The sequence below is a fragment of the Grammomys surdaster genome, unplaced genomic scaffold (genome assembly GCF_004785775.1).
Source record: "Grammomys surdaster isolate TR1022 unplaced genomic scaffold, NIH_TR_1.0 364, whole genome shotgun sequence".
NCBI lineage: Eukaryota > Metazoa > Chordata > Mammalia > Rodentia > Muridae > Grammomys > Grammomys surdaster.
Genome location: NW_021604783.1, coordinates 2,391,038 through 2,403,627, shown reverse-complemented (window position 1 = coordinate 2,403,627; position 12,590 = coordinate 2,391,038). Strand labels below are relative to the sequence as shown.

At 45.8% G+C, this 12,590-nt stretch overlaps 1 protein-coding gene across 2 annotated transcripts in view; it reads right to left on the bottom strand.

Moving 5' to 3' along the window:
• Window positions 1-12,590, bottom strand: part of Myh10 (myosin heavy chain 10) — a 132,950-nt gene that overhangs the window by 36,818 nt on the left and 83,542 nt on the right. For both annotated transcript variants that reach the window (XM_028780192.1, XM_028780193.1), the window contains exons 14-15: window positions 10,927-11,100; window positions 10,117-10,231 (exon numbers count right to left, since the gene is read on the bottom strand). In XM_028780192.1, coding sequence (XP_028636025.1) covers window positions 10,117-10,231; window positions 10,927-11,100 — 289 coding nt within the window. The remainder of the gene's footprint in view (window positions 1-10,116; window positions 10,232-10,926; window positions 11,101-12,590) is intronic.

Sequence of the window (12,590 nt, the reverse complement as noted above, 5' to 3'; positions counted from 1 at the left end):
AAATTACATATGCCTGGCTACCTAGTCCTCCCTAGCACAGGTCCATGTACTCCCAGCCAGATGTCACAAAGGTACCTCTGCCTTCCACAAACTCTTTTTTTTTTTGTTTTTTGTTTTTTGTTTTTCGAGACAGGGTTTCTTTGTGTATCCCTGGCTGTCCTGGAACTCACTCTGTAGACCAGGCTGGCCTTGAACTCAGAAATCCGCCTGCCTCTGCCTCCCAAGTGCTGGGATTAAAGGCGTGCGCCACCACCGCCCGGCTCCACAAATTCTTATCAAGTCCCTATTATGTCTGCTTTTACAATATTGCATCTGCTCTCATGATGACACCTGTTACTGACACTCTTAGTTCATGTGTTAGGGAAAGAACAAAGTATATTTCAAAATATATTTACATCACAAAGTGGGGAATGCAGGTAAGAGATCTTCTCTCTCTGATGAAGACTACTGAGAGGCAGTAGGTGAACAAGTGCAGGGCAGGAGGGGTGTACCAGGGAGGCATGGTGAGCCGGGCCATCATGAAGGCAGAAAAGGCTCAGGCTTGCTCCTGGGATGATGGCAGCCTGAACGAGTGACATCACAGATGAGATGACTAAGAAGAGTCCCAGCATATTCTGATGGAAGGATCTACTTTGCATGATTAATTCAGTATGAAAAGGAGACCCGTTGAGGGCAGCTCCTGGGGTTCTGGCTTGAGGAGCTGAGAGGCTGGTACATAAGGTTCTGGGTATGATGGAGAGATGTGGAGTGAGCTGCCTAGGATGGGCTGGATGCTGCAGCCTGCTGCTAAGGGAGGGTGGGGTAACATAGGTAAACTGGGGATTGTCAGCAAGTTGTTCAAGTTATGGGACTGGTCAGCTGCCCCTGGAGGAAACTGAAACAGATGAAGGCCTGGGACTACTCTGGGCTGGAAAAGGGAAGAAGAGGACAATGGACAGATAGGAAAAACACTGATCCATGCTTTACCCAGTGTGAGCACCGCTCACTTCCGGTGGGAGATGGGAGTCACTGAGTCCTCTCGTATCCAGCTGCTCACCCAATTTTCCATTCCTGCCTGGACACTGCCCTTCTTGCTGATTAGGATTCTGAAACTCTCCTATGGGCCTTTCCTCTGGCCTCCCACTCCTTATCCTCTCCTGTCACACATGCCCAAGTAGTAGCATAACTTTGGCTAGAGTCAGAGACACCTGCCACCAGTGAGCGTGTGATTTGGTGGTAGGTTTCAACTGCAACAAACCCCAGATCCTTCCTCTGAGAGGAAGGCCAGGAGGTGCACCTTGCGTGAAGCAGTAGCTGAACTCGCTCCTTCCTCACTGCTGGCATTCTCTGCCCACTTTCCCACAGAACCTTGCATTCCACCCGGCCAGACTGGCAATCTCCAGGGTACCAGGACTTACCCATCCTTTCTGCTCACCCTTGCTAGTCACATGGCTAACTCCCCATCACGTGTGAGCTCCATTCCTTAGTTTCCTCAGAGCTCTTTAGGCTCTTGTCCTCACCATGCTAACAGTGCACAGCAGGCTTTCCCTCCTCTGACCTTTACATCTCAGCAGACAAACCAGAGAAAACACCCACACTGTTCTATGTATCTTCTCTCCTTGACTTAGTGTTCCCCAGAGGACATTTCCCAAGCCATTCTCAGGGCCATGGAAGCTGTCCTCATGGTCACCGTGACCTCTGATCACCAGCCAGGATGGCAGCTGCTGCCTTCCTGACCATCCAGTGTAGGCCAGCACATGGTGCTGGCACCTAATAGCTACTTAATAAATAAATGCTGGTGGAAAATAAAGTTTACCAAAAGAACAGATCATCACTATCACAAAAGAGGGATGGTGCCATGATTATTGTCCAAGGATCCAGTTACATTAGCTCTGTGGGAGGCTGGTGGTGGGGTGATTCTTTAACTCTTCATGCGCTGTGGTCCAGCGTGCAATGCCAGCCATCAAAGACACTGTCACCACCAGCCTCATTTCCAATTCAATAGCCCTGGATTATTTTTTTTTTAAAATGGCTCAGGTTTACCAAAAACCAATGCTTTAGACTTTCAGGTTGTTTTGTTTTTTTAAAATTTACTGTTTAAAAATCAGGGTTGGATCTCAGCACTAAGAAAAACCATCTTGTGGGTAATACAGAAACACTTCCGGAAAGTCAGTAAATGACCTGGAGCACATCACTAAATGTATAATTTGATTAGTAAGCACTAATATTTTTATACAGATACATGTCTATTTTAGAAGGGCTTTTCTTAGGCAAATAATGAGAACAGAAACAGAGACAGGTGGAGAGGCGGCAGCCCGCAGCAGCACGAGCCGAGGTACCACTCCTTCGCCAACTCGTAGCTAGACTAGGGCTGGTGGTGGGCCCTGGATCTATTGTGTGGTTCCCTAGAACGGTGCAAACAACTGCAAGTGTTTTGCACTATAATTTATTACTCTATAAACTTAAACAGTCAGGAATTAGATGGGTTTATATTCATAATTACAAAAAAATGGGATCTGTCAGATATCCTGCTAAACTGCCAGCACCAGCTTTTATAAGGGTGATGTTGTAAGGACAACCTCAGAGGCAAGGAGGAACGAGATGTTTTCAGAGACTTTTTTTTAAATTTGGCAAAAATATTAGTGCTTACTAAGCTAAGTATTTGAAATTCAGTGTGGCTAATAAAAGCACAAGAGCAGGGAAAACTAGTGACTGTTCACTGTAACAGCCAGGCAGGCTGGTCGAGCACTGGGCTACTTTCTCTCTACAGGGCCTGCAGCAGGTGCAAGGCAAGCCTCAGGTTCCCTGCGCTCGCTGAGCAATGACTTCCCAGAAACATCACCAAATAACACATCGTTATGATAGTGGAGTGCGATTATAGATTTACAACCAGGACGGGACTGGTAGTTAGAGCCAATCTTACAGAATAATTTTAATAACTCCAGGAAGCAGAGTGGTTGGCTGACTGATTTAAGGAGACAGCCCCCCTTCTCACCCCCAGCACTAGTGGAGAGCTGACCAGGCAGGTAGGCAGGCAGGCAGGCTTCTCCCTCCCTCCCTTCCCACACTCTTTGGAAACCTTTCTCCTCACAGAGACTACTGTTCCTGTCAGGTAGATGCTGGGACTTATGCAACAGTGGAGGTCCAGCCTGACTGCCGATCTTATCAGCCGAAGCTGAGGATTCTGTGAGTTAATGTACACATTTGTTTTTTAAAAACAAAAACCAAGAAAATAGACAACCGTTTTTATTCATGCAGCCATAGCAACTGCACCCCCTGAACATCAAGTACTAGGTCAGCATGGTCTACATAGCGAATTCTAGGATAGCTAGGGTTATGTAGAGAGATCCTATCTCAAAGCTAGGGTGCTTCTCGTGTTCCTGATGACCCCAAGACCTAAGTGTTCTTGTCAACTCTCAGTCAGCCCAGGTACAGTATGGAAATGTTGCTCCTTGAATTTTCTACTCAGGCTAAAAAGGATTAAGGAATATGTTGCAACAACAACTAACAACCACAACAACCAAAGCCATTCACTGAAAACAATGGTAATTTAAGCAGACGGAGGCTGACCAACCCCCCAAACCTCAGATGGCATTAGAACAGACCCCCGGAGAAGTTTGCAGACTCAGTGGGAAGCATTCCTATTGCTTTTCTGAGTGGAGCTTCCTCTAAAGCTTTTAAAAGTGTTTGAGAGGTCTCACTATGTAGCTGAGGCTAGCCTTGTGATCTCTCTGGGATTACAGTCCACACGCACCATTCAATCTTTTTATGCCTCACTAGACAGGGACAGGGAAAATGGCTGCTTTTGGAGTCAGAAAATCCTGTCATGTTTTAAACACGTCTAAAATAATTTTCCCCCATAAATTAAGGCAAGTCTGAGTCTCAGTTGCATTAATAGCTGCTACTCTATCTCAAGATGGAGTCTCTGCATGCAGGATTGAAGGTGGGAGGGGAAGTCTCTGCCAGCAATTAAAACTCGCTTTCTGGCACTTCCCACATTTTGTGTTATTTTTTTCTCTCTTGGTACTTTTTCAGATCAGTCAGCTACAATCTGGCACATGTGGGGCTCAAAGCCCAAACAGTGCTATGTGTGAAAGACACACTGGGACAAATCAGTTTAGGGCAGATGCTTAGAATCCAGCCTGGTCTGGGTCCAGTCCAGAGGCACTAACTCAGTCCTGGCCATCAGCCATCACGAATTCCAAGGAGCTATTCCCTAGCTTGGTGTGCGTGCATCCCACGTGTCTGCTTTGTCTTCAGAAATGTGGACTTCCAAAATATACACAGGAATATCATTCCTTGAGGCTATAGCAGAAGCCTGTTGGAGCTCCATGTTTGCCACTAGGAATCTCTGTCACCCTTTTCCTGTATGTTCTTCAGTGCTTTTCTCATTTTCTTTTCTTTTTCTTTCTTTTTTTTTTGGTTTTTCGAGACAGGGTTTTTCTGTGTAGCCCTGGCTGTCCTGGAACTCACTCTGTAGTCCAGTCTGGCCTCGAACTCAGAAATCTGCCTGCCTCTGCCTCCCAAGTGCTGGGATTAAAGGCATGTGCCACCACCGCCCGGCCTTATTTTCTTTTCTTAAAAGCTTGAAAATTTATTTTCCCAATACTATGACTACATCTTTATTTTGTTGCTTTTTGTTTTGTTTTTGAGGCAGGGTCTATATATAGCCCTGGCTACAAACACACTCGGAAGCACAGCATCTGGATTAGCTTGCAGGACTGGTGGTGTTTCCTTACAGGTCAGTATGTCACAGTCATCCACAATCTGTCTCTAGACTTCTTCACTGTCTCCCAGGAGAGCACTGCAAATACAGCATCTCGCCTTTCCATCTTTAAACCTGTCACCTTCCCCTCAGTCTCTTAGACATATAAACAGGTTTTGAGGAGAGAAAGACTTTGCTATAGAATATTCACAAATTCAAAGAGTATATACACAGCCAAGGTGGATGGATGGGTGGGTTCTGAGAAGAGAGTTTGAGACCTTTGCTACTTCAGTTCAATTAAGGGGCTCAACCAAAGATGACTTCACAACACAGGAGAGACAGAGCCAGGGACATTTTAGTGCTATGGTGGGAATGTGATGAGCTAGCTGCTTGTTTACTAAGATGAAGTCATCGGACAGAGGTTCTGTCCTGGATCCTGCCGGCACAAACAAATGCCTGGTCTGTGCACCCAAAAGATTAAGACTCACAGGAGCAGAGTTGGCTGAAGCTGCCACTCATGGAAACTGGACGTGTGGGATTGCAACCCACTCCAGCAACTCCCTCTATTTCTTCATAGTATGCTTCCCAAAGCCAGGTGCTGGTGAAATAGGAGGGCCCTCAACTGGCCTTGACTCTTCTTTCAGAGACCTCTGGAGAGGGCTTTGGGAGCTATCCTGAACACTAATTGCTAATTTTTCTGTTGTTTTGAAACCAAGTCTCACTGTGCAGCCCATGCTGACCTCAAATTTGTGATCCTTCTGCCTTGGCCTTTCCCAAAATGCCAACCTTCGATAGCTCACAAGCATAAGAAGACTGTATAAATCTAAACCACAGTGTTAGCTCGCCTTCCTCAGCACCCTCTGTGCCCCTCAAGGTCACAGACAATTGGGCTAAAGGCTTCCTCTTTCAGAGTTCTGGAGTGTTCTTACTGTGGGCTGTGCTGTCTGACACATTCCCGTCTCTCCTCCCACTCTGGGCTTGCAGATGGATTACTCGGTGTCAGCTGGAACTGTCGGCAGGAATGCTGCTGTGGACTGTCACAGCACAGCCCAATGATAGATTAAAAAGCAACTTCTGAGATGGGTTTAGAGTTTGGCATTCTCATGGTCCCAAACTCACACATTTTATAATAAGATGAAGGTGATTTTACTTCAAATGTTGTTATGTGACAATTTCATTAAAAATTGGAAGGGTGGGTGAGTTTCTTATTATAATGGACTTTGGGAACCCTCTAGCCAAGGCTAGGATATATCTGAAAATAGGGCTAAGGATTCAGGGTACAAACCTAAACATTTTGGAGCTCAATTTCAAGAACAAAGTATAAATTCTAAGAACATTCTACTGTACCTCAATCGCAAAATGAACACATCAAGCCTTACAGACAGGTTCAGTTCAAGAAAAGGCACCAGCCAGACAACATCCCACACCTAAACCAGAACAACAACAATGGGGACAACAATCCTGAGGTCAACAAACACCTGTTCACAAAATATAGTCACTTGGAGAGAGACACTTCCTTCTTAGAATTCCTTAGGAGTTGAAACCATACAAGGTGGTCCTGGGATAGAAGAGACATCATCAAGCAGATCAGATCCTAATAGTTCTCTTGCAGAAGTGTGTATCAAAATGGCACATTTGGAAGGGTAGTGAGTGACATACCTTTCCATATGCAACGCTCTAAGTGCTATGCATAAAATAACAAGCGATGTGTAGGCGGTAGCGACTGATCGGTTATGCACTCAAACACTTGCTGGAAGTAATAAAAGAGAGCGTGAAATGGGACGTTCATGCAGGCCTGTGAGCAAACGAACAGAAAGCCCAGAAACCCCCACAACACCCCGCCTCCCAGGCCGCCCTGCCAGCCCCCACCCATCTTCTCCTGTGGCCTTAAGACCCTTCTGATTTGGAGGCCCTGCAGGCTGTATACATTCACCTGGCGGCTCATGAAGACCAGAAACACTGTCATAGAAAGAAGCTCTCTGAATATTCTGAATCTCTAAGGCAGAGAAACAGTGAAAACAGGACAGAAGAGCAGATACACAAACACTTCAGTTAGTGTGAAAGACATTTGACATCACAAGTAAACTCTGAAATGGGGCTACCAAAGTAGCTGGTCCAGGGCAGAGACTATGTAAAAATTACTGTTTCGAGAATCTGTGCATTTGGATGAAGCTCTTTATATAATACATTCAAGCTGAATCAAAAGAGCATATTCCCAACACCAGGTGTGAGCATCATGCCATGCTGACAATATTTAAGAGTAATGAGGAACTAATTAATCTGCCTTGCAGTTAGTGAATCAGGGCAAGACAGCGTTGAATTACAGAGCTAATAATGTATGCAAAGTCAGGGGCTTTACTGTCAAAATTTCCAGTACAGATTTTGGAAACATAATTTACTTCAAATACAAATTTCTAAAGATCAGTTAACTACTCAAGTTCTGCTGTAGCAATGTTAAGGTAACTGTAAAGCTCTGATCATGCCGTTACTCATGAAAATGCCGTAGGAGGCTCGTGTGCACGACCATGCCTTCTTTAGTTCTTGCTGTTGACATATAGAGGCATGAATGAGAAAGGGCATGGATTCCTATGCAGTTGGAAAGATCCCCAATCATCAGCTTTTAATAAAGGCAGGGACCTGGGAATCTCTAGGGCAGGGCTGCCATCTACATACACACTTACTCCTTTTGGCTTGGGCTTGAGAAACCTGTGTGAAACTCTCACACAAGCTGGACTTTAACACAAAATGTCTACAGCTCAAGTGGGACTGTGCCTTCTTAGGCAAGCTGTAGGCAAGCATCATACATTTTCCACTGTGGCCAACTCATGCATTTCAATGGCAAGAAAAGGAAATAATTTTATGTTTCATCGGGGCCTTTTTTTTTTTTTAAATGAAAAAAATTCCTCTTAGCCCAAGAGATTTCTACGTCTACAAAGTGACACTTCTCCACTTTGGCTCCCTCATCTAACTTGTGAGCCTGCCAGCGCTTTTGTGATTGAAATCCACAGTCCTCAAGCCTGGGAAAGCCTGGGACTGCCTCTCCACCTGGCACAACGCCTTACAATAGCACTGACCTCTCAGATCTCCTGCCATTCAGATTTAACCAGATGTCTACCTGTGCTGATGGTCGACAGGATGTCCTACTAACAGTGACATTGTTGGGAAAGCAGAAGCTAGCAGAGTCAAACCAAACTTGGAGTAGCTGAGACTCCACAGCCTACGCTGACAAAAGTGGCCACGGTACTCGAGCCGCATCTGTAGCAGGACAAGGCGATAGTGCAGCCTGAATGGTCAGAGCGGCAAACTAACTATGGAAAGACGGGGTTGAAAGGGTGTGCCAAGGCTACGAGAATTTCCTCTGAGCATTTCTGTAATCAAGTAAAGAACTTGTTTGTGTTAGTTAAGTGGCACTCTCTGCACACACTGCCCCAGCCGTAAGTTTCATCCTCAGTGACCCCTCGTGAGCCACCATCCCCATCCCCATCCTTACCTACATAATCTTTTATCCTAAAACCTGATCCTCTCCAGTTATCTGCAACTGGAGAAGGATGGAAGGAGGAAGCTCAGAAAGCTGGGAGAAAAGAAAAAGACAAACGCAGATTTCCCATATTCCTCACTGCGCAACAAGTCTATTGTGGGCAGGGGACGTATCTTATGCTTCCAAAGGGTTTTGAATGGCGGTTTGGGTAAGGAAAAGAGACAGAAGGACTTGGTCTGTCTTATTAAGCTGCCAGTCTTGGGGCCTTTAAAGGCCTTTTCTTACCCATTACCTCCTGCATCCTTCACTTCTAGGGGGTTCCCCACAATCTACCCAGGAGACAGCCACTTAATTCATATTTAGGCTGAACAGACCAATGTTGATGTCCTTTATCCAGTGAGGTCTAAGCACTCCTCCATCTGGGTCAGGTTACTAGGGTTGAGCCTGGCTGCAAACATCACCACAGCCTCACTTCTGCTTTCTGCCCCTTTCTGCCCCAGCCTTACTGTCTAGGCAGAATGGACTCCTGAGTGTTGGCTTTTGTCTCCAAACCAGATCACTCCACTCCCTTCCCTGCCCCAAGCCAAGCTAACTTGTTCTTTGAGCTAGGAGAAAGAGGGGTTGAGTATGACTTAACCCTGGATAATAAATGGCAAATATTTATGACAGACAGCACTGCATGCCACTCCACATCCACAGTGCCAACTGTCTAGTGCTGAGCTTTCTAATACCAGGGCCCTAGGATGACCCGAGGCCGGTCCTTTCTCCTGCTTCATGTTCAGTGTCTCAGATTCCATGGTGATAAGACTTAACCTCATAGTACAGAACAGCCCCACTCTAAAACTGTCAACTGACTGAGGCCCAGATCTTTTGCTGTGTATTCAGACAGCACCTTGACTAACTAGGTTACTGCAAGGGATACTGTGCACCTGTAGGAGAGCCAACCTTCTCCCAAAGCCCTCGCTTTGTATAGTCTTAGGTACATCTCTCCCCAGGACACAGGCACACGTGTGGGTGGTATACCCTACTCCTACGAGCCCCCTCATACCTGTCCTGCCCACTACATGTGGTCATTCGTTAGTACACTGTCCTTCAAATGCTCACTGTTCCCCTGAAGACTTTCTCCTTGTCCTTCTTTTTTTCTCTCTTTCTTTTGCCCTAACTGCCCAAACCCTCTCTGTCTATTGTGTTTCTTTCTCTCTAACTCTGAGAAGATGGCTAAGCTAACTCACCTTGGGACTGTAACAAGAAAAGCAAGCTAGTTAGCTGCTGAACCAGTGGGAGTCATACCTGAGACCCACTGAAGAGAGACATAGCCAGGACGAAGGATAGTAGAGAGCTAAACTCTAAATGATGTGTTCCTTCAAGGTATCAAGAAATACAAGCATTTTGTATTCTAGTAAAATCTACCCTGTGGTAAATGTCGCCAGAAATCAGAAATCACTTGAGGTTCGTACATACAAAAGAACTATGAAGATTAATGAAAACAGAAGCAACCAGTCCATATCCAGGATATCAAAGTGCTCACTCACTGGCTCCTGTGTGTTTGTGCACACATGTGCATGCTGGAACATACAGCTTGCTAGACCTGTGTACAGCACTAGGAAAAGATCTTTTCAGGTTGTGCCTTGCCTTTATGTCATAACCATATGTCATATGGCTGTCCCTGGGAAGCCTGAGGGATCCTATAGCTTCCTGTGGCTCTGAATGCATACTGTTTCCATATGCCCCACAGCGTCTGACTAAGGGGGCAGGTGGTTTGTATTTATTTTTTAATCCAAATATTCATAAATGGGTAACTCCTGACATAACGGCAGCCGTGCTCTAGGGAAAGATTTTAAAGCAATAAAAACGTATGGATCTATACAAACACACATATGTGAGGGAACTGTAAATAAACCTTAGCTACAGAAGATCCAGGCCAAGCTTAAATACAAACACAAGCTCCTCTCACCATCCTTCCAAAGCTCAGCGACAAATCTGTCTGATGACTGGTGCAGGAGGGTGGCCACATTGTCATTGAGGGGGTCCATGTTCTTCATCAGCCACTCGTCTGCCTTATAGTCCACCTGTCTCATACCAAAGCCAAGGAGGAGGAATGAAGAACACACAACTGGTTACCATCTGAAATCTTAACCAAAGACTCACTAAACAGTCCTGCACTGGACTGTTCTCAGTGGCAGGTACCTGTGAAATTTAAACATGTTCATCATCGCCTTATACTACGTATGCGGCAAACCTTCAAACAGCGGTTCTTTCTTCCCTCCTCTCTCTCCCTCTCCCTTTACCTCTCTCTCTCTTTCTAAGACAGGGTCTGATCTTCCTGACTCCAGGGGCCAGGATTATCAGTGTGTAGCACATGTCCAGCCAAGTTTGTTTCTTTTTCCTCTTTTTGAGGTAATGTCTCACTATAGGCAAGGCAGGCATCTACTGAGATTAAAGGTGTGTGCCACTATGCCTGGAAGTTCTTAGTTTCTGTGTGTGGTGTACACGTGTGCATGTGGACCCCAGGTCCACTTAGGTGTCTCTATCACTTTCCACCCTCTCTCTCACTGATCCTATAGCTTGTCATTTCAGCTAAACCAGCTGGGCAGTGACCCCTGGGGACCTGTTTGTCTCCACCACGCCTGACTTACGTGGGTGCTGAGGATCCAAACTCAAGTCCCCATGCTTCTGCGGGAAGCATTTCCCTGCCACACCATACTCCTAGCCCCACCATGCAGCATTCTAACCTAAGGGTTAAGCTTAACCTGAGGGTTCTCACCTTCCCCGCATAGTGGATGATGCAGAAGTCAGCTTTGTCTTTCAGTTGCCGTGGCTTCTGAAACTTGGAGTGAGAACCTTGCTCCTGAACCAGCTTTTCAACAAATGTTTTATCTGTGGCTTTAGGGAACCAGCATTCTTCATCCAGGAGGGCCAGCACGCCAGGGGGATTGGCCTGAGAATGAAAGGCGGTGAGGATAGGGGGACTGACAGCTTACTGCCACAATCAACAACTCTATGAAGATCTATGAAAGAACCAACTTCTCCAATGGAAAGTATGTCCAAGCCATAACAAGCTAAAAGTTCAAACACAGATCACAGATACTAAGTACTGGGAAGAAATGGATAACTTATTGGATAAGCCTTGAAATCTTGAAATATGTACATTATAAGTAAACTGATTACAGTAGACACTCCATAAAACCATCAAATCCAGAAGCCAGAAAGGAGCTGGGAGAAGAACGGGAAAAGGGTGGAGGGATCAAAGTTAGAACTTTATGTTCACTGGCTGCTGGGTATACTATAAAGCTCGGCTAACCAGACACTGTACATGCTAAGTGATTTAAGTTTTTGTTTAACCGATGATTAAATAGGCTGTACTACTTCTTGTTAAAAAATCTGACGCTATTACACAGTATAGCACAGTGTGGCTGTTTGAAGAAAAATGTCCCCAGACTCTGGCTTTTGAATAATCACTCCCCAGCTGGTGGTGCTGTTTGGGGGAGGTATGGCTGTGTTGTAGGAAGTACTTGAGGTTTCAAAGCCACCATTCCTGGCTCACTCTCAAGCTGTTCCTGCCACCATGACTGTTGCTGGCTACCACAATCACCTGCCTCATGGCCTCTCCCCCCTCTGGAACCATAAGCCTAGTTAACCCGTTTCTTCTGTAAGCCGCTTGGTTCTATTGCAGCAACAGAGAAGCGACTATAAATTATGCGAGGGGGCAGCACAACCATCAGTCACTTTAAAAGGCTCTGCTAAACCCAGAGACAAAAGGCACATCAGCCCTGCCCTGCTGGGTGTGTGTGGGGCTACTGGGTATCAGGATTTTAGTGGGGTAGGGTCATACAGAATTAGTCATGGTGGCCACCCATAGTACCATGTAGCACAAAACAGGTTCATTTATGTTTTAAATAAAAAAATACAAGATCTACAGCTTGCCTTGTCTTGGATGACTTTCTTTTTTCAACATAAGTGGCTTGAGAACAGAAATAAAGTATCTAGAGAGCAGTGGGCCCCTTAGTAGTGTGTCTGGGCAATTGTTTACTGCTATAGTGCCAGCATGGCCAGCCAGCATGTGACACAGCACTGAACGCACATCTGAATCTTTTTGTTTCTTTTTTTTCTTTTTGTATAGAACTTTAGAAACTATTTTCTTCAGGTATTTACTGGGCGAGGATACTATCTGGGAGGCAAGTAGGGGTTACAGTTGAGTATGAATGAAGCACCGTGATAGTGACAGACACAGGCATGCGCTGACCAGAGCACATGTTGCATGAGACCTAGGAACCCTCTAAAACTAGGCCCTTACCCCTTGGCTCCTTCTCAAACAACTGTTAGGGTTTCAGATCAGTTAAAGAGAGATGATAATCCATATTGTCCAAGGTTGTCACAGGGGCAGGCAGCAGGGGTTACTGAGCCAGGATACAGGGGCAGGCAGCAGGG